The sequence below is a fragment of the Hermetia illucens genome, chromosome 6 (genome assembly GCF_905115235.1).
Source record: "Hermetia illucens chromosome 6, iHerIll2.2.curated.20191125, whole genome shotgun sequence".
NCBI classification, from domain to species: domain Eukaryota; kingdom Metazoa; phylum Arthropoda; class Insecta; order Diptera; family Stratiomyidae; genus Hermetia; species Hermetia illucens.
This window is the reverse complement of record NC_051854.1, coordinates 88,259,223-88,281,301: the sequence shown is the minus strand read 5'-3', so window position 1 is coordinate 88,281,301 and position 22,079 is coordinate 88,259,223. Positions and strand designations below refer to the sequence as shown.

General features: G+C 43.6%; 2 protein-coding genes across 2 annotated transcripts in view; one reads left to right on the top strand and one right to left on the bottom strand.

Moving 5' to 3' along the window:
• Positions 1-3,113: 3,113 nt before the first annotated feature.
• Positions 3,114-3,874, bottom strand: LOC119659871 (cuticle collagen 2C-like). Its single transcript, XM_038068189.1, has 2 exons — positions 3,759-3,874; positions 3,114-3,664 (listed from the first exon to the last, which is right to left on the bottom strand). Exons 1-2 carry the CDS (start codon positions 3,832-3,834, stop codon positions 3,156-3,158), a joined length of 585 nt encoding a protein of 194 aa, XP_037924117.1. The 5' UTR covers positions 3,835-3,874; the 3' UTR covers positions 3,114-3,155.
• Positions 3,875-11,965: 8,091 nt separating this feature from the next.
• The window catches only part of LOC119658907 (protein unc-79 homolog), a 71,686-nt gene continuing 61,572 nt past the window's right edge, over positions 11,966-22,079 (top strand). The window contains 1 exon segment of the mRNA XM_038066713.1: positions 11,966-12,069. The gene's annotated coding sequence lies outside the window, so the exon portion shown is untranslated.

The following is a 22,079-nucleotide window of genomic DNA, read 5'->3' as shown; positions in this document are numbered from 1 at the left end:
CGCTGTCACCCGAACGGACCATTATAAAAATCTTTACGATAAACTGGACACTCGGGATGGCGAGAGAGATCTGTATCGACTTGCCAAAAACCGAAACGAACGCACACAGGATATCGAATACTTCTGACAAGAACTGCTGTTGTTGCTTACCAACCGTCGAGCCGCAACGGATAGATGGCAAGAATACTTCGAGCAGATTTCGACTGAGGAATTTGCTCATCCTCCACTTCCACAATCATTTCCGACATATGGAGCAGTTCCACCTGTCAGCGCAACTTACTGTCCCCACGTACTCGAGGAGGGCGATCTGACTGATCTGGAGTGGCCCCCTTATGCGAGTTCATAATGGTTATGGTTATGCCTACATCGCGGGCAGAGCTCCTTGGAACTCAAACTCACTGGAGTTGCGCTGTACAACGCGGGTGCGCTACTCCTTAGTTGCGGCAGAGGGTGCTAGATAGACCTTATATCCACTGGTATAAATGTTAAGCTTGCACTCAGTATAAACCAGTACCGCTGTGCCAGCCAAGGCGGGGCTCTGATTGTGGCCTCAAAATCAATTCGTGTACGAAGAGGACCCTGGGATTATGCCTACTCGGCAGCCACTCATGTTATACCCCCAGGACCTTCATGTCAGCGCAACTGAAGTCGAGGAGGCAATAAAACGAATGAAGTCGGGGAAAGCCACAGGTCCTGACGACATCAGATCCGACCTCTGGAAAGCGAAGAGTTAGGACCCAACAATGTGGAAGAACACCATCTGACCGGCAAGAAACTACCACTATTCCAATATGGGAAACAAAAGGTAGTCCACCAAAATGTTCAAATTACCGTCCAGTCCGGTTACTTTTCCATACCATGAAGATTTTTGAAAGCGTTCTTAATAACCATGTTCGTGAAATCGTTGAAATAACTAAGCCGGATTTATTAAGAACTGCGGAGCTACTGACGCAGTACACGCTGCGCGGTTACTCATGGAGCAACACCGTGAAAAAACATTGCCTTCTTTACATTGGATTTGTGGATCTAGAGAAAGCGTTTGACCGTGTGCCACACAAACTCATCTGGTATGTTCTACGACAACACTTAGCGCCAGAAGATTTCGTGCGCTGGGCTCAATTGCTCTAACACGATCCGAAAAGTAAAGTTCGAAGTGTGGTGGCTGTATCAAGACCGCTTCGTGTCTCTGTTGGTGTTCATCAGGGAAGCGCCCTCTCACCACTCCTCTTTGTTTTCGTTATTGACGTCGAGCAGAATGCGCTAAGTCAGCCATGTTTCCCTTTCTAACCTCGAGAATCAATTGCACCTCATTGATTGCAATCGCCAAGGGCCAGTGGATGCAGTTTATGCCAAGAACGTGTCCGCATCCGGCGGATTTGCCTCACCATTGTGACCCTAGGAACATCGCACCCTGCGGAGCTGCTAACTTCAACTGTCCTTGAAGAAGCCTCAACATCTGGTGCGATTTTTTACACCAGACGCAGGGTGCTAAGGGTCTCTATAATGGCGCAAGACGATCTATCCTGGTTGCAAGTTCTGCATCTCGTCCTACTTAACCCTCTTGAAGGCCGTGCAGCCACCATACGACGATACCCACAAAGTTCTTGAGAGAGGTCCATACTACTCTACCCTCGATGTCGAAGGCGCGCCCAAGAATGTCTCGATAGCTCGTTTGAAACGTTTTATTTGGGAGAAGTCATGTTCGAATTGCCGAGCTGAGGGAGTTACGCCTCGGACTTTAGCTAAAACCCCCTGGAGAAAAGAAAATGGCGTGCTTGAAGTGCGAATCTCTCTAGAGTACAGATTAGCTAAAAAGAAACTTCGCAGCACGATAAACAAATCCAAGCTCACTACTGGCATCACGTGGTCGACGAGGTTGATAGGAACCCGTTGGCACTCACTTGTCTCCATAAAAGAGTTAGAAGAAAAAGTAAACTTTATGAAAACCAAAAAGAACCAGGATCCGATGATATCCTTGCAAAGGTCCGTCAATGCTTGCCTGAAAGCGGGTTTTTCTCCTTCCCTCTGGCAGGTGGCGAGGCTCACGCTGATCATCAAAGAGAATGCCCGAAAAATGGAGGGATTATCTGCGAAATCGTTCCCAGCTCTATCGTCTCAAATCTAAAATTTACCGCAATGTCGTCCCTCATGTCGCCCTTTATGGTTTTGAGTGTTGGCCAACTATAAAAGACAATGAACGACGTCTTGCGATGATGGAGACGAAGATGTTGCGTTGGACTAGTGGCATGACACGTTTGAATCACACCCGAAATGAGGATATTCGCGATCGTTATGGAGTTGCACCGATCGTGGAGAGGCGTCTTCGATGGTATGGTCACGCAATTCGTGCTAATGAGAATTCACTTGCCAAGATTGGTCTGAACATCGAAGTCGCTGGTAAACGACCAAAAGGCAAGCCGAAATAGCAGTGGCTTGATACGCTAGATGGGGATTTAAAAGCCTCGAGATTGCACCCAGATCAGGCATTCGATAGAGCCAAATGGCGAAACCGATCAGGACGAGCCGTTCCCGCTTGTGAACGGGACAAAGGCTGAAGAAAAGAAGAAGAAGCAACAGTTGGTAGATACTACACTTCTGGCATTCCCTCACCAAGATGCACCCCAAGCCGTATTTGACATTCAGACATTGCCGTAGGTGCTGCTCTTCATCAAAAATGAAATCTGGCAACCGTTGAGTTTATTCTCCAAACAGCTTAATTCTGCTCAACAGAACTGCAAAGCCTATGATTCTGAGTTACTCGCCAGGTACCTGGCAACTCAATACTTCCGGTATTCCCTTGAAGGCAAGTCGTTCACACGACCATAAGACACACACTTTTACTTTGAAACAAAAGCCCTATCCTTCTACCATCACTTTAACATTTATGATAACCTCTCTAAGATCGACTCATCCTGGCCCTTTGACCAACTTTTATGTACTTTTCTGATTACTAAGTCTTCGAAGTGCCTATAGGACTATTCAACATCCCTTTATTGTTCAGTTCCTTTATCAAAACTGGTAAAGGCAATATACCATATGTCACTTTACTTTCATTGAACATGTGGGCCACCTTCTTCCGTTGATATTTTCTCATAAATAAAAAAAAACCGCACTTACTTAAGAAACAAACTTTAATAAAAAAATACATACATTTATCACAAGCCCTTATATTTCTTTCTAATTTTGCGTAACAGTTTCCTCCTTTCCCGTGAGGATAAATTATCTAACCACTCATCAAACGAACAAAAGCCTGGATATCCCGGTATTCCTATTACACCCGGAGGGCCTTCAGGACCTGGATTTCCAGGTGGTCCCATTGGGCCCGGTCTACCTGGATACCCCGTGCAACCGGGTTCACCGTTCAATCCTGGATGACCTTCCTCTCCTGGTTCTCCTGCTTCACCATTAAGTCCTGGAATTCCTGGAAATCCTGGATAGCCTTGTCGACCACGTTCACCTGGATGTCCTGGTTTCCCTTTTCGCCCTGGTTTACCAGGAACGCCCGGTGGCCCACGATTACCTTTTTGTCCAGGTGGCCCAGGTAAACCAGGCGGACAAACACATGTCACTGAATTGTTCAGTTTGAAATCTGGCGAGTTAGCTGATTCTACTATAATAGCTTCTCGTGACTCACTTATCCATTGTCCACACACCAAACTGAAATCTTGGATTGAAAAACCACAATATGAAATAGATCAGAATTTAATACTTATAAATATATGCACATATTATACTGTATATAAATATTAAGAACTTACAGGTCACTAAGAACGATATGCAGATAAATATGGGCGGGACGTGCGTTAGTATTTTACATAACTTTCTGACGAACATAATAACTTCTGGTTTAGAAACGCAGGCGAAAGTCCGACTATCCGCTCAGCAAGTAGCAAAAGATTTGAGTATTTACTGACCAAAGATAAAATAGAAATAAGATAAATGGTCAACAGACGAAAACACAATATTCGAACTGTTTTTAAAAAAAAATTTGAGCACCTTTACAGTTAGGAGACATTGTCTATTATCTTAAGATAAAAAGCGGGATAGATACATATGTACACACTATACATAGCAATAGGGAAGATACTTATAAAAATTATGCAACTTCTAGATGACTAGAATTTTATAAATGAGCCCCCCTGGTTATGTAAAGGACGGAGAGTAAAAGTGAACCCAATCGAATGCCTTTCTCCCACAAATGATGGAGACCGAATAAGGTGATGCAAAGTTTTGTTCTTATTACAATATAGAAAATCCTTCAAGCAAGGCTACTTAAATTATTTAATGATTCAAATCAAACCGTAAGATACACATGCATATGTACATGTTTAAGTTTTTTTATTTTGATATCATTAATTACATCATGGACTTTCAGACATCACCTCAAATTCCAAAGTCCTCAAAATCTCCCTATCTTAAGGCAACGATTTCATGAAAAAGTTTCTTCGTCGCCCTGCAAGAACATACAAATGTAGCTTATAAACCGCTAAAAGTTCAATAGCACCTAACCTCGATCCATTATTCCTACCAAATCCGCAAACTATGACATAAAAACCATCAATGAAGGTTTTCAGCGAGGTATCAGATATACGAAGCCATCTTTCCAGTTTGTTTGCTGTTATTCAAATTAATTAAACTTTTCCAGTTTTTCTTTTTCTTTTGGGGACAGCGGATAAAAATAAAGAATTAATTTACAATTATAATCAGGGGACTAAATTGATAGATTTAAAAGATGCTCGAAAAGATTCAGACGCTTCAGATGCCTGCAAAAATCACTTGAGTAAGTATATATATTAACTTCGTGAAGATATTCAACTTTTGACGAAAAATTGATATTCCAGCGAATATGACCCAATGATAAGAAAAAAGATGTAGAACATTTTCCAGAAGATGCTAATTTCTTCAGAAATACTTTTCCCTCGGAACTGCTGTTTGCTGAAATTACATATATTTACTGCCAATTAAATCCACTAATATGCGTAGCGTAGCGGCGGTCAAAGGGTAGTATAGATTCCAGGGCGAAACGTGGATTGGTTCCCACGATGGAGTATAAAACCTGGGAAACGCCTGCTGAACCAACACCAACAGCTCTACTACCAAACCCTATCTCCACCTCCACATGGTAACAGCGTTGCAGAAGATGCGTTGGACAGGGACCGGTTTCCTGAAGAAGAGCCGTCAAACCATATATTATAGTGGCCATCCAGTAAACCATGTGTTCGGAGTAGGTTTCTTAGTCAGCCAAAAAATGACACCTGCTGCTATCGGCTTTGAAAACATAAGCGAACGGCTATGCACTCTGCGCTTGCGAGGCAAGTTGGAAAATATAAATCTCATTAACGTTCACGACCCTACAGAGGAGACTGCAGCGTCGGAAAAGGATACCTTCTACGAGGCAGTAGAACGAACCCTCGAAGCCTGTCCCAGATATGATATCAAAATCATACTTAGGGATTTCAAAAGCCAAGTAGGAAGGGAGCCCGTATTCAGGCGATACGTTGGCTCCCATAGCTTACATCAAAAAGCAAATGATAACAGACTGCGGATCATTCAATTAGCACTGTCACACCAAATGGTTATTGGCAGTACCTGGTTTGCGCGAAAAGCGCTCCACAAACATACATGGGCCTCTCTAGATGAAACCACTTTCAACCAAATTGACCACGTGTTGATCGAACACCGCCACCTCTCAGCCTTGATGAATGTCAGAACATATAGGGGGCCAATATTGACTATTGACTATCTCGTTAGCATGGTGCTCCGAGCTGCAATTACGTCACCACCTACAATCCCTTCTAACAATCCGGTGAGAGCTAACACTGAGGCCATCCACAACACAGCCCTCCGCAAAACCCATAAGAGGGAAATGGATGTCGCAATAACCGCAGTCAACAGAGATCCTGGAGATGAAGCATCAACAAATAATCTTCACAATCACCTGAAGAACATTATCATAAGTACGGCCACAAACATACTTGGCCCCCAGCCGCAAAAAAGAGTCGGAACGGCTGGATTGACGATGAATGTAAGCTAGCAACGGAAGAGAAGAATGTTGCATACCGAGTGATGTTCCATTCTCAAGGAACGCGGGCACGCGCGGAGACTTATCACGAACTCCGTCGAGCGGAGAAGTGACTTCACAGAGGGCAAAAGGAAGCCTGGGGGAACCAACAGGTCTGTGAACTCGAAAAGTACAGGGAGGAACCGCAGCAGGTGCGCAAGTTTTACCAACAACAATTCAGCAGGATGAAGCCTTATACACCTCGATGCTCATCCTGCCGAGACAAAGAAGGAAATCTGATTTCCGACAAAGTGGGCATACTGGAGCGATGGGTTGAGTACTTTGATGAACATCGGCGAATTGGAGGTCCCGCCAACTGAAGACGACGGACACATACTGCCACCACCAAGTATTGATCAAACACTCCGTGCAATTCATCGGCTTAAAAATCATAAGTTGCCAGGAGCCGATGGAGGTACAGCCGAATTGGTTAAATATGGAGGCGACCAATTATACCAAGTGGGTCATCAACTTATGCTCAAGGTGTGGGACAGCGAATCAATGCCTGATGACTAGCAAAGAGGCATTATCTGTCTGATACATAAAAAGGGAGATATCACACAGTGCAACAATTATAGAGGTATCACGTTGCTGAATACCATCTATAAGATATTTTCCACTATCTTGCTAGGCCGGATAGTCCCATACGCCCAGAACATCAATGGCCCATACCAAAGAGGCTTCACGCCAGGCAAATCAGCACAGATCAGATTTTCTCTGTGCGGCAAGCGATGGAAAACTATTGGAATGTGGACATCAGTTGCACCATCTATTCATCGACTTTCAAGCCGCCTATGATAGCATAGCCAAAGTAAAACTGTACACGGCCATGAGAGAATTCGGTATCCCGGCGAAATTGATAACACTGACTAGGCTGACCCTGCCCAATGTGCGAGGCTAGATAAAAGCAGCAGGATCACTCTCAAGACCATTCGACATCAACAACGGTCTACGACAACGGGATGCACTATCATGCGTCCTCTTTAACCTGGCCCTGGAGAAAGTGATCCGTGATGATAAGGTAAATGCAAGAGGTACGGTCCTCTTTAAGTCCACCCAACTACTGGCCAATGCTGACGATTTCGACATCATGGGAAGAACGACCCGAGACGTACAAACTGTCTTCATTCAGATCGAGCAGGCGGCGATTGATGCGAGATCTTGGGCTGCACGTGTTTGGAGCCCGCAATGAGGGTGGCGATGGCATAATCGATTTGGCGGACATCTGGCCAATTTATGAAAAATTGTCAACCGGGAAGCAAAGAAACCGATCGCCGTCATCTGAGGGGTCCATTACGAAGATCTTTACGATAAACTGGACAGTCGGGATGACGAGAAAGATGTGTATCGACTTGTCAAAAGCCGAAACGAACGCACACAGTATATCGAACCTTCTTTTAACAACAAGAATATACTTAGCTTACCGACTGTCGAGGGGCGATGACGAGAATATTTCGAGCAAATTTCAACTAAAGAATTTGGTCATCCTCCGCTGCCACAATGAGACATTTGGAGCAGTTCCACTTGTCAGGGAACTGAAGTCAAGGAAACAATGAAACGAATGAAGTCGGCGAAAGCCACAGGACCTGACAACATCACATATGAGCTCTGGAATGCGAATGCGAATAGCTGGGACCCAGCACTGTCGCTCAGTGAAATCTCCAATCGGGCTATTGAGGAAGTAGAACATCATCTGCCTGGCGAGAAAGTATCAAAGTTCCAGTATGAAAAAGGAAAGGTAGGCCAGCAGAATGTTCAAATTACCGATCCGGTTACTTTTCCATACCATGAGAAGATTTTGAACGCACTCTTGATAACCGTATTTGCGAAATCGTAGAAATAACCGTGAATCAAGCTGAATTTGTCAAAAACTGCGGAACTACTGACGCAATACACGCTGCGCAGTTACTCATGGAGAAACACCGTGAGAAACAACGCCCTCTTTACATTGCATTTCTGGATCTAGAGAAAGCGCTTAACCGTGTGCCACACGAATTTATCTGGTATTCTCTAGACAACACGCCAGAAGAACTCGTGCGCTCTACCATGATCCGAAAAGTAAAGTTAGAACTGTGGCAGGTGTATCACAACCGCTTCGTGCCTCTGTTGGTTTCCATCGTGGAAGTGTCCTCTCACTACTCCTCTTTGTTCTTGTTATGGACGCTGTGACACAGGACATCCAACGATCAGCGACCTATACACTGCTTTATGTTGATAATGTTTTCCTAGCGTCTAATAGCAAAAATGATATCAAGCAACTAGCCCAAAAACGGAATGATCGCCTCATGCAACACGGTCTCAGATTCAATCTGAATAAAACTTAATTTTTGACGACTGACCCTGAAGCAGGCACAATCTCTGTCAATGACAGTGACCTGCCCAGAATTGAGCGATTTAAATATAATATCTCGGGTCAATGCTAGATGGGGATTTGAAAGCCTCGAGATTGCACCCAGATCAGGCATTCGATAGAGTCAAATGGCGAAGCCGATCACGACGAGCCGACCCCGCTTGTGAACGGGACAAAGGCTGAAGGGAAAAAGAAGAATGTTATCAGCCAATGGAGAACTGCATTATGAAATTGTTTCACGCATTAACGCAACCTGGATGAAGAGGCGTCCCATAACTAGTGTTCTTTGTGATTGACGTATCAACGAACGTCTCAAATCTAACATTTACCGCAATAGCGTTCGTCCTGTCGCTCTCTATGATTCTGAATTTGGCCAACTATAAAGACAATGAACGGCATCTTGCAGTAATGTAATGGAGACTTACGCTTGTGAACGGGATGGACGCTGGAGAAAAAGAGGAATACTGCAAACTCTTCTTAAATCCTTCAAGTTGTTACATCGATGTAATTTTCTTGCCCGCATTCGAAGTTTGGAAATTCAAATTTGAAATTTGAGTCGTCAGACTTCGGCCAAGAAAGGAAAATTTATCGTTGTAGCTACACTGCTCCGCTTTGCCGTGCAACATGGCCGGGGATTTTTTGGGGCGACAGCGGGAGGGGGGAGAAGTTTTTGAGGATCGACAGAAAAGGTTTTTTGTTTGACGAAACGAAAAAGGTGAAAAATGCCTATTGACTTTCGTTTCGCAAATTTCGATGTGCTTCCGCACAAAAAACTGACTATATACATTTCCTTGGGCACTTCTGTCAAGTCACCATCGCTTTCGCCAAAAAAGACCAGGGCTGTGGTCGCGCTGAAGTCGCATACCTCGGCCGTGGAGGTTGCCTTCACCGAGCTGGAGTCAACATGGATTAGTCGCTGACTCTTGCTACAAGGTCGCATATTAAGAACATGTAAATGGATTTATCACTTGCACTAAGAACAAAAATGTAAATAAAGCAATAATAGTGTATATTGAGATAAAAGCAAACCTTACAGTCAAAGATAATGATTAGAAGAACTTTTCGTACCGGAATTAAGAATAGAATGGGTTCAATGAAAATGGACTCCATTGATTGTCGGCATAGTTTCGGTAAAGCAAATTACGGTGATGCCTCGAGACTTCTCGTTTCTATTAGAGGAGTTTACCCCCGGCTAGATTTAGTTTTTTTTTACTATTGAGTCTAGGGACGCAAGTAAAATCTCTGTGTCCTGACAAGGAGATAATATTTACGAACCAAGAACGCCAACCCTTATCACGCCGAATTCCTAGCATTCCGGTTAGCTCCAGTACGTGCGTCCGATTCCATATATTGTCTCAGGCAGTCAATGTTCACGATTGGCAAAGCTTTTGGTGCCGAAGTGATGCAATGCCCTGTTCCCATCGTAAAAAAGTGAACAAAAAGATTGATTTGAGGGCTTCAAAGTCGTAATATATTTGGTATAATTCATGATGTTTCTGATTCGCCATTGTTCGTCCTCTCGTTCAGCTCGTTATTCTTCGCAGGACCCTCCTCTAGAAAATATTGACCAGTTTTTCGGAAGTTTATGTTAGGTTCTATGTTTCACAGGTTGATTATGGTTTTGTATACTCGAAGCTCCGCTTTCCTGTGTATGCAGTTTGCAAGCTAAATCCGGCATTTTATTTCGTTTCAACCTAAGTATATAAAGTTGTCCACATTTTCTAAGTTATACTCGTCAATTGTTATCTTTTGTCTATTGGGCGTCATTTTTAAGGTTTTGTGTAAACACAAAACCTTATTAAAATCGGTTTACCGTCTGTCTGTCTGTCTGTCTGTCTGTCTGTCCGTCTGTCTGTCTGTCTGTCTGTCTGTCCGTCACACGCATTTTTCTCGGAAACGGTTACAGCGATTGACACCAAATTTGGTAAAAAGGTGGGAACAGTGAACGCTCACGCATACAGTGAGTTACATCCTCTTACGTCGAATTTAAGGGGGGGTCCCCATACATGCAAAAAGGTCTTAAAGGTCTCAGTTAGTACTTTTCGAAAACGGTCTTAGTTTTGACATTTATTGGAAAGGTGGGGAGTGCGGGGGGTTGAAAGTGACCATTCCTTTACGGGGGCCATTCTCAGAAACTACCCAACCGAAAAATCTGAAAAAAATCAAGAGGCTGCCACTATATGGTGCCTGGGCTCCGAAATACCTTCCACACTGATATCTGCACAAATAAAGTTAATAATAGTATATTACTATAATGTTTGGTAATTCGCTGCAAAACCCCCCTTAAGTTCATGCTAGGACCACGAAATTTCGCAACAATATAGGGTGTAACATAGAGCATGATGTTACCAAGTTTGGTGGAAATCGCACTATTGCTAACAAAGTTATAATACGTCAAAGTTATCGCTTCATTGCAAATTCAAGGCTATAAATGTCAATATCATCCGAAAGTGGATATTCTCACATAATATTGTATATGCGTATATTACGTGCTACGTACTAAGAAATGCACAAAACCTTTCGTACCTGAAGCGTCCAGCTTCCGGTTTCCCGACTTGTTCTCGTTTGCTTCATAATTTTCGCCTTGTTTTCGTTAATTCGTAGACCAACTGCTGTTTTGCCGAGGTTTATATGCTTTGGAGAAACCGTTTTCCCCATATGAAGTTTTAAGTACTAAATTTCCCTTCTCTAAGTTGCGACGCTGATTGATGCTGCATCCCTAATTATTTATTTCCTGAAGTAAGGTTTTCCACGGCGCTCTGAGGACCCCGTTCTCTCCTTTTTAAGTGAAGTTTCAGGAAGTTCAATTTCAGGCCGTCCCCTTCATGACCGTTTAAGTGATATCTCCAGGATATGGACGACTTGTTATTGTTTACTAGAAGAATGATAAATTATGACATGAGACTAAAATTCACTCCTATTTATTTGAAATTTATACTTAAAACTAAATCACTACAAATTAGTGTAATACACATTACTGTTATCACTTTCTGTTGGTTCGCGGAACGGGCCAAAGTGCAAAATGAAAAAAATTACAGACCACCAGTCTCATGTCAGTCCGTCAGCTGCTTTTGCGGCCATTGAATGCAGCGGCAGAGACCTTAGGTTCGCGCCTCCGGTGTGTCGTCCAATGCTGATATCGCAGAATGATGTTTTCGTCGTCCGCATACGCGACGATTTAGTTAAGTTCACCCCAGAATGATAAAAGGGGTAGCAGGGGGCAATACAAAATATTATCCTACCAAGTTTTATAGACTACTAACAAAGTTGTAACTGTTGCCGCTTCTGTGTAATAGTCTGACATAATATATACATAAAGGTTACGGGCGACGTTAAAAATTCCCCACATAACAGGAACACAAACCTTTCTATACCCGAAGCATCCAGCATGGTTTGAAAAATTTATTTAAATTATTTATTCTCCACTGTTGTGATTAACCAAAATATTTCTATTAAATTAAGGACGCTAAAAATTGTGGCAAAGGCTGTTTTTTGAAAGTTCAGTAAAAGCTGCCTGAAATTTAACATTGCCAGTTCAAAACACCGAAAAACACAAAATTTCGAGGGAAATTGCTATGGAAATTATGAGCTACCCCTCCGCAAAGTGGTTGAAGGCTTGGTTCGGTTCACATCAGTCTCCCGGAAAATTTGGAAAACGGTCAGTAAATCTACATTTTAATTAGCAAAAAGTAGTTTAAATTGTTATTTATGGTGAGTGCTATCAAATGAATCCAAAGTTTCCGTCTGGACATTAAAGATTGTGAAATTAAAGCAGTTTGAAAGTGGCACCTAAGGCAGCAGATGTATCCTCGCTGTTACCTATTGGATAATCTGCTGTGGTCAAAATTTCAATGTATAAATGGTTCGCGTCCTCATGTCTCTAATTAAATAAAAAATTCGAGTAACAAAACTACAAAAATCGCTTTAAAAACGAATTACGCAACCTAAATACGGGAGGAGCTCTCTTGTGAAAAAATTCGCGTCCATATTGAAAGCTTATCGGAATCCAGTGCGATGAATCCTTGCACATGCGAAGAGAGTCCTTGGGGTAGCCCCAGCTTGTTTGGGATCAAACCACTTGTTGATTTCATCGTAGGAGAAGTTTGTTTACAAACATTTCCGTGAAGGTCATGTTTTGACTAGCAGCTAGGCGACATCGATTTCTTCCTGCCAACCTGTTGAGCCGCTATGCTCACCTGTTGCATGCTGTTTTGTTTATGGGGTGTAATGGTCTGGTTTATGGGGAATGTATGAGGGTACAGACGAGTATACATAGGGAAATGATTGTTTTGTTGAAGAGGAGGTGAGAAAGGAATAATGGAATTGATTGAAAATTATATGATATTCTTATAGGCATGGAAATCATCTAGAGATGAATATATATTTGAAGCTGAAGGACAGTAATGATTCTCAGAGAACTAAATTTTTCTTGCCATAATGGAACGAGTCTGGGGGTAAATTACTGATTTTTCCGCGGTAACTTGGAAAAACTGGATACGGAAATGCTTGTTATAACGACTTCAGACAAGTAGTTAACATAATGGGGAAAACATATTAAGTATAAAGGGAATTCACGCAAAGGAAATCTTTCAATACACCAAAATAAGAGTAACCTTATATCTGAAAAGATGTACAGTTGGTTCTTTCTATATGTCCATATATATGGTTAAAAAAGCCCGCGAACCCTCTTCCCGCCCAACGGGACCGAGGGGCGACCAACCTAAGGATAGGCGACGTTTCAACACAAAGTGTGTGTGACCATGCGAAAATAAATTGCTACATCCCCGATTGTCGCAATCACTTCAAACAGTGACATGGTGATTCTAATCCGCAGAGACATAGATTTTAAATCGAAGACAGTACGAATCCAGACTGAAGCCCACTAGACCCAACTGTTACCGGACTTAGGTTACAAGGATTGTCACTTTTTGCATCTCCATGTATAGCCCGGCTCTTAGATCGAGCGTTTTCAGCGCTTTATGTAAATTTTTCGGGACTAATCCCTGAATATACGAGTGGAACTACTTCGACCTTTTATAGTCTCCAAGTCCGCTTCATATCGTCTGCCAAGATGTCGTAGTTTCGGATTTTTTCTAGCTGTTTTTCAACAGTGTCCCAGTACAACAGTACGGCTACATCAATTATAAAGCACGCTCGTTCTTCCTTGAGAAGCAGAACTAGATCGGGTCTATTTTGATTAACACTGTGATCGGTGGCAATAGTGTGATCTCACAGTAGTTATAGTAAGGATGGTAGTTTGCCACTAAGTTATACTTCATCGCAAAATTTTGATGGAGAATCTTGCTGCTCTGACCCCCGTCCTATAGATAAATGAACAAACGATAGAAACACGGTATCATGGCTTAAGTAAACCAGCCCATGTCTTTATGCCGTATCTTGGTAAGATGGAGGAAGTTCCAAGAATCCTCCGTAGAAGACACATCGATATCGATGTTCTGCAAACAACTTGATAGCCTTGTTCCAAAAACTGCAACTTAGAACGTAAGCGTTGTAAACATGGCTAAAAACTCTTCTGTTAAGAGTTTCCATGACAATATTAAGCAGTGATGTTAAACGGTTGCCCCATCGTCCACATATGCATATAAAATAGCTTGAATATAATGAATATTGCCCAAGTTTCCCTGTTACTATCCAACCAAAGATAGTGTTTTGTAGTATTGAGAGCTCAGGGGCTAAATGTATTTGTCGAAATGACAGCAGTCAATGATAAAATTCAGCTCCCAGTAAAATTTAGCGAACCCTGGTCCACCTTTGATGGGATGTGAAATTTTGGATCACCCTCACCCCGATATCCGGATAGCTTTGTGGTTACAGCTCTAGGCTGTCGCGCGTAAGGTCGTAGTTCAAATCTCGCCGGTGACAGTGGAATTGATATCGTGACTGGATGTTGGATACCAGTCGACTTAATTTAATTGGGTACTTGAATCAAATTAATATATAATAATCCCGGGCGATCGTAATGCTGACCACATTGCCTTGTACAGGGTAGTGTCCTGTAGCGTACCGTTAATGTCTTGAATGAAGTGCTCTAATAGGATTCAAGGTCTAGATTTAATTGGATTTTGTAATTCTGCAATTAATGTAATGTCACCTGGAAATATTCTGCCGATGATGTGGTTGAGATGAAACGATCTGAGCTAACACAAAGGCTTAGAAAACCAACTTATCCTTGATTGTGGCGACCCCCTTTTGTACTTATCGTTATTATTGCTGTACCTAATATTACATAATCCAGTGGCTGTTGATCCTTAAGAGTTGCTAATGCAATGGGGTTGCTCTTGCCTTCGGGTGATTTGGTCTTTTCTAATGGATTGAATGTGTTTGTTTTCATCCCTTTTTCTGGCTTTACATTGCTTTCGGCTTGGGAAGCGTGTTTTCGATTGCAGGTGATCGAGATATGCATAATTTATGTTCCTTTACCAACCTTTTGAGGTATTTTTTTTTTGGGATTGGTTTACTTTTAAGCTTAATACTTTCAAACTTTGGAAATGTGTGTCAATAAACGCCAGAAATTGCTGGTTGGGGCCTCCCTTAGTTTCTGCAATGATTGCTCGAACAAGATGTGGGAGCTTCTGTCTAACTTCTAGACAAAATGTGTTAAACCAATAAATCCCACTTTGCAATAGGAGTTTTTATACTATCTTGGCCCAGAATATATTCCCTTCCGGTATCGTGAAGTCCCTCCAGGCTATTGCCCGAAGGAATGTTGCTAGAGTAGCTTGATTAAGAATGTTAACCAATGCTGACACTTGAAGTTGGGTAGCGGTTAGTATTAAGAATTTCGCAAAAAGGAGCTTAATTCGTGATCACTACTATTGAGGGAGGATGGGGGAGGATCTGAGCTTCAAAATGGTGTATAGGATGGGGGGTCTCAGTGCCAGGAAAATTGCTGATTTTTGGAGGAATCTTGGGAAAAACTTTAAACGCTTATATCTTCGTTAATATTGAGAATTACGCAAAAAGGAGCTTAATTCGTGATTACTACTATTGGGGGAGGATGGGAGAAGATCTGGTTGGGTTGCCTGGCCACCTCGTAATTCTTTTCCCCCAGAACTTTTCAGCCTCTCCTGTTAAATTTTTCTTAAGTACCATATCTTTTGGCGCTTTGATAATTGTTGTTGATGCACCTGGACATATAAATTGTGAAATAGTCGGCACTTAATGTAATTCCTTTTGAACTTGGGAAGTGTTGACTTCGGCAACCTTTTGTGATTCATTTCGACTGGTGGGGGGGGGGGGGGGGTATGTATGTGGGTGTTCAGGTGCCATTGAACTCAGCTTGGTCGTTAACCAAATTGCTTTCTTCGTCACTTTTTGCTGCAGGTTCGCGTGAGCCACAAAGTTGTAGCCTTCAGTGTTGGATGTTTTACATAACATATTTTGTCAAAGGCTTCAACTTCAATTTCAACAACGAACAGTCGTTGATGGACTTTAAATTGACATCATAATACGACCTTGAACGACCGCCATTGTGTGTTGTATTCAGCCGAACCATTAGTGCTTCCAATGGTGGTCTTTGGCCTCGGATGCCCTTCAAATTGGTTCTGGTGCCTTAGGTTCTGGCTTTATGGCCATTTCTCGATTTGTTTTCTCACTGGGTTCCGCTGGTCGTTCGTCCACCGCCTACTACTTTATTTGCAAGTTAGCAAAGTATTTACTAAGCAACTGCTTAATAATTTAATAGTTGTCCTCAGCAAAATAAGCATGCAAGTGTTGTAAGTTTTGAGGCATGCGAATTTCCGAGTCTGTATCTACCAATACGATTAGAATGACGTTCTTCCGGAAGTTTACAATCACTTGCTGTGTCGCCGTTTATCTTTAGAATGGTGGCATTCAAACTGCGTACTACAAAGTCGACGTTTTCGGAACATCAAATTTTACTTCAAGCACCGTGTTCTGCTATTTCGAAAATTTGATAGAAAGAAACATTCTCCTTCCTTAAGAGCATGTCTCTACTGTGTGTTTTTCTCGATATTGACATCCCCTGCAATCGGCATATCAACGAACTTTAAAATTTAGAAAGCTTCCGCATGGTCCTGAGTGCTGGTCGGAAACCAAAAATATTGCATGCCACCTTGCGGTAGCGGAGATAATAATATTGAATCCAATGAGTGGCATAACAGCTGACATCACTGGTATAGTAGCTCCAGTGCAGGTTCATAACATGGTGACGCAACAGGGAACCAGGGTTGTGCAAAAGCTACTCAATATAGCACTTGAATATGTAACCAGTACACTCTTTGTTGATACCAAAGGGTTTTTACTATTTGAGATCGTTCAGAAAGATTTGCATGGATTTTTCTTCGTGCAAAGAAAGTTTAGTAGTGGATGATATCACAGCAAAAGAAGTTATATATATCATGTGACATATGGTGATTGACAGGTTTGATTAACATTGCTCTCGCACTCGCGCCCTCTTCAACGATGGAGCTCCAGTGGGTGTACTTAAACAAACTCTTCCCTCATGAGTAAGCGGATACTAAGTAGAAAGTTCAGTTACTGTTAGATATTCTGCTTTCTTTTTTGCAATTTACCAGCTATCCTCTCTCTTCTCAGCAAAGCAGTCGACATCCCAAAATCACAAAACACTGAGGTCAACCTGCATACCTTGGGTTTTCTCTTATTACAAATATGTAAGTGTTTACAGTTTCTAATGTCGCTCTGGTGCTGAGTTGATTGACGAAAGTACGCAGAATGAAAATGCTCATAGAGTAGATAATACAATTATGATTTCCCTTAGATATTTAGAAGCTGTAATTAATATCGGGTTGTATTCGTGATGTGCCATTAATTACTGTAAAAGTCTTATAAAAGTTAATTTATTCTTACTGACAGAAAAAGGTGTGATTAGTACTCGGTACTACTCAACATCTTACACGCAGATGTTATGTGTTGGATGGTCTCCTCTTCACAGTTGCATAACCTACAACTGGAGTTGGTGATTGAGAATGGAGAATGTACCGTTTGTAATTTTTTGTTGGGAGCGAAGCATCCTGAATTGAAGTTAAGAATGCTTCGGTTTCATAAAATAGTGCATGGTTAGTCAACCATTTGTTGGAGGCTTCGACGTCAATGCCTGGCAACAATACATTTTTGACCTCCGTTAATGGGTTTCTCTTTCCACATGTCTGTTGGATTGAAATAACATGCGCCATGGAACCCCATTCTCTGCTTCTCAAGTTTAAAGGAGACAATTTATTATCTGCCATGATTGCAGTGCAATGTTTTTAAATCAAGTACCCCCTTTCTCCCTGCTGACGTTGGATAGTGATCCTCAATTCTTTGGCAGCCCTATTGTGCATGTTGTTGTTTGCAAGAACTACTACTAACAGATTCTAAATCCGTATTATTCCAGTGTATCACACCGGTGAAGGAATCCCGTTGTTTGGAGACAGAGGGACCGCATCTCTCTTCTGCTCCAACCGCCGGTGTGATCACACGCACTCTCGCGTAGTAAAGTTTATATGAAGTGAATTTGCGAATGAGTCTGCTTTATGAATCACGAATTTTCAATTTTTTACTTTTCTGATGTTGAAAAATCTTTTAAGTAATGCAAAGAAAAATAAGAACCTCAAGCCACTTATTCAGAACATATTTCCATGGTTCGCAAACTAGGATAAAGGTGATTCGTCCGGCCGTTTTCTTTTTATACATTAAAGAAGGCGACAAAAAACACCAAAATTTACAACAACAAAAATTAACAAGGTGCCAACAAATTACCTTTAATATTTTTTTAATAATCTTAGTTTGCGAATCGTAGTATACTCCACACGTCAAAATGCCATTTATTTTTCCTTCAAGCTGAGCAACGCTCAAAAATAGCTAAAAACGGGTTCCACACAGGTGGTCGCAGGTTTATGGGAAAATCCAGCAAGTATGCAGAATGCTATATTTCTGGCTGGTTTGAACCAGGCTGTGAGGTGAAGATATTATCACTTCCAAGCCTGCCATCAAAGACTTGGGAGTGATGATAGATGTAAAGCTAAGATTTAACGAACACTTTAAGTATATTTGCGAAAAGGCCTCCACCGCCAGTATGGTGCTGGAAAGAATGATGCCGAATGTCTGAGGTCCGCGGCATACTTATAGCCCGCGTGGTAAGTTCCATCTCTCTGTACGCAGTCCCAGATTGGGGATCAGCGCTGCATATCTTCTCTAACACACAAAAGCTGATGCGGCCTACGGAAGAATTTGACGGGCGTGTCCTGCTTTCATAGTCTTAGATGATGCGGCGTTCGTCAACTCAGGAACGACATCGATTTTTTTGGGAGTAGGGTAGGTGAACGCGTTTACGTACAGAGTATTGGACTCCCGCATAAGCACGCTTTCGGACTACCAACTAAACACCTACCTGTCATCAGAAAACTAGCCTGAAACCGTTTGACACATTACTTCCGCTCTCCCGACTTTGGGATGCTTCAAGTCAGGCAATTCCTTTCACCAATGGGAGGGGAGAAAAGGAGGCGACCCCGCCTGTTGAGTTCAATCTTCTTCGCAATAAGAAGAGCCCGAACATAATGCGCAATACGATTCCAGCTTCCAGTTCCTTTCAGCATCTTTCGGACAATGTTGTCTGGAGAGAGCTCCCCCGTGAGAAAAAAGTGTGTTCAGCGTCGTCCACCACTCCATTGCAGAGCTTTCCAGTCTTTTCCAGCGCAAAGCTGAATTCGTGAGCAGTCCGCTTACCCATCGCATCAATATGCCAAGTCTGCTTTGCGCCTGTTCAACAGTGCGCCCGGCAACAAGTGCCCCAACATCGTTTGCATAACCGACCAGGCGCGACTCTTCGGGCATATCGAGTCTCAGCAGACTATCGTAGGAAGCATTCTAGAGGTCCGGCTCTATCCCTGTGCTACTCCCGACGTGATTTCAATCCTCCTTTGGCCCTCTAGCGTCTCATAGAGCAGGGATAGATATCAGATAATCCCTCAATATCCGCAAGAGATAGCTTGGCGCGTAAAATGACTTTTCTAGTGTGCCTAGCATATCTGTCCATCTTACGAAATTGAAGGCATTTCTGATATCCAGCGGCTGTGTACCTCGGCTCGATGAACCCCATCTACGACCTCCACAACAGCATCCACTGTAGATCTCCCTGTTCCGAATCCGAACTGCCTTGGGGCTAAGTCCCCGGCAACGCGGATCGTTTCAGCGAGTCTACTCCTGATGAGCTTCTCGAGCACTTTTCCGGCCGTGTCAACAGCGGTCGGTATGCAGACGGGAGCTCCGGGTCTTCATTACCCCTACTGATCAACACGAGTGTGGCCACTTTCCAGCGACAAAGAAAAATGCCCTCCTTCAAGCAAGCGTTGAACACTTCAATCAGCAATTCTGGCCGTTGACGAAACACCAGTTTGTAAACCGCCGGTATGCCATCAGTACCTGGCGCCTTCTTGTTTTTCATAGTGAATAGGAGGCAATACTCTACGCTTTCTGCGCTATTTACATCAACCCGTACAGGGTGTGTGGGGAGCAATGCCCACACAATGCGGTCCATCTGTTCGGTACTTAGTATGCAAGGCCTCCGCAGAGCCCCGATTTTCCGGGTGACAAGCTTATAGCCAAGTCCCCGCGGGTCTTCATTGACCTCGTTAACAAGGTTTTACCAGCCGCGAGCTTTGCTTTTATTTATAGCGTTGCGGAGTCTCCTTTTTGATGATCTATACTGTGCCTTTATGGCACATGCCTCCTCGTTGGCGTACAAATGTTGTGTCAAACGGCGGAGCTTATGACACTCCCTCCGTAGGTCGGCAATTTCTGCCGCCCACCGGTAAATAGAAGGCTTGTCGCGCCTGGGGTCCCTCTGGGGCATGCAAGCCTCACACACCGTCGTTATCAGGTTCATCACTGAATTTACGACGGTGTCAGCTGCGGCACTATCACCCCTCGGAGCGCCCTCCAGCGCGGCCCTGTCTGTTCCAAGAGCTTTGGCATACTTCCCAATGTTCACCCTCACGACATTCCACAGGCAGGGGGAGCGTCGTGTTGGTGCTCGCCGGCAAATAGCGTCAACCACTTCGAGCGCGATGTACTGGTGATTACTTGTCGGGAAGTCTTCGAGGACCCGCTACCCGTCCATCGATGATGCCAGAGATTCCGACGCAAAAGTGATGTCAGGAATGCTTCCTTCACAGCCTGGGGGCCGAAACGTTGGCGTGTACCCGGTGTTTAAAACTAGCCCAGTTCTCGCCGCCATTTCCAGAATCTGTCTCCCTCTGGAGTTTGACTGAGGCATGCCTCACTCAAGAGCCTGGCATTAAAATCACCGCTTACCAGGGTTCGTAATTCCATGCTCAAAACGGCGTCCTCCAGAGCATCAAGCCGGCGCCGAAAGACCGGCATCGTTTCATTCGGCGTCAGGTAAACGCTAAAAAACGTTATCCCTAAACACCGGATCTAGGCGACGGTGCCCAATAAGTCGAGATACCATGAGGACGGGTCCTTGTTTCGGTATTGCTGGCTAATCAGCACTAGATCAGCATTTAGTTCATGAGTGAAATGTGCTAGCAACTGGTGAGCGGTGCATGTTAATTTGTGAAATGCGGATCATGCCGCTCGCATTCTAGCTCGCATCCCAGTCCAATTCCGCCCTGAAGATCGGACAACGTCCCGAGCCCGCAGTGTGTGCGACGCTCTCACCAGACGCGCCACGATTCCTGCAGAGAACTCAACTCCCGCTTTCATTGCAGTTCTTCGCTTGATGACCCACTTGGCCGCACCTCCGGCATGCTGTCCTCCTGTCCGGTCCCTTTGAAGCTGCTGACGTGTGTCCATAGTCCAGACACCTGTAGCACTTGGTGGGGACTATCCGCATTCGTACCCTGCGTACTACCCATTGGATTTTGATTTTCCCGTTGCTAAGGATTTTCCTCGCTTATTCCTCGGGGACTTGCACCACAGCGAGCTTTTGGCATCGAGCATTTACAGAAGTGATACCTCCTCTACTTCGACCTTTTCTATGAGGCAGTCAGGATCCCGGATTTCTAGAGAACATATGGGCTCTAGCCTGGAAACAAGAGCCTCCTCCCCAAATAGCCCCTTGAACGCTGCGCAGAACGTACTCTTGTTAATCGTCTTTGGGCCCAGTTCGACGAGAACTCCGCCACTCCTCGTTTTCCGTATGGAAGACACCTCTGCTCCGTTGTCTTCGGGTTTCATTCTGTAGCGGATTTCACTAAGGACTTCCGCAAATGTCTTGCCTTCCGTCGGCTTAATGGGCAGAGCCTACCATCTAGTCCTTCTTCGCTTCCTCGTCTTTTCTGCTCCTGGCTTTTGGTTGGCAGGCTCCTTGTCTTTGGACAGACGTGTCTCTGGCGGCGACTGATTGACATCTTGGCAGATGAGGTTACCAACCTACATAGCATTAATTCCATTTCTCCTTTATCGGATCCGAAAGAAGCCGGAAGGGAGAGATCTATAATTAGATGGCAGCAACGATGGGACCACTCGAATAAGAGTCGTTGGACGCCTAGGTTGATCCCTAACATAATTTCACGGTTTTAGTGGCATGCCCAGGCCATTTTAACCCCAATAAAGGCATAGTATACCTTTGATAGTAGACCTTTTACCCAAGGGAACTGCGATATTTAGTGAATAAAAATTCAAACATTTTATAAGAATTTTAATATGTATTCTCCCAGCAATCAA

What these genes read in the sequence shown, in the direction of transcription:
- LOC119659871 (XM_038068189.1), bottom strand. Translation starts at nt 3,834, where the DNA reads ATGTTCGTCAGAAAGTTATGTAAAATACTAACGCACGTCCCGCCCATA. An exon ending in CATATCGTTCTTAGTGACCT is followed by an intron (nt 3,665 to 3,758) that starts GTAAGTTCTTAA and finishes TTTCAATCCAAG; the next exon opens with ATTTCAGTTTGGTGTGTGGA.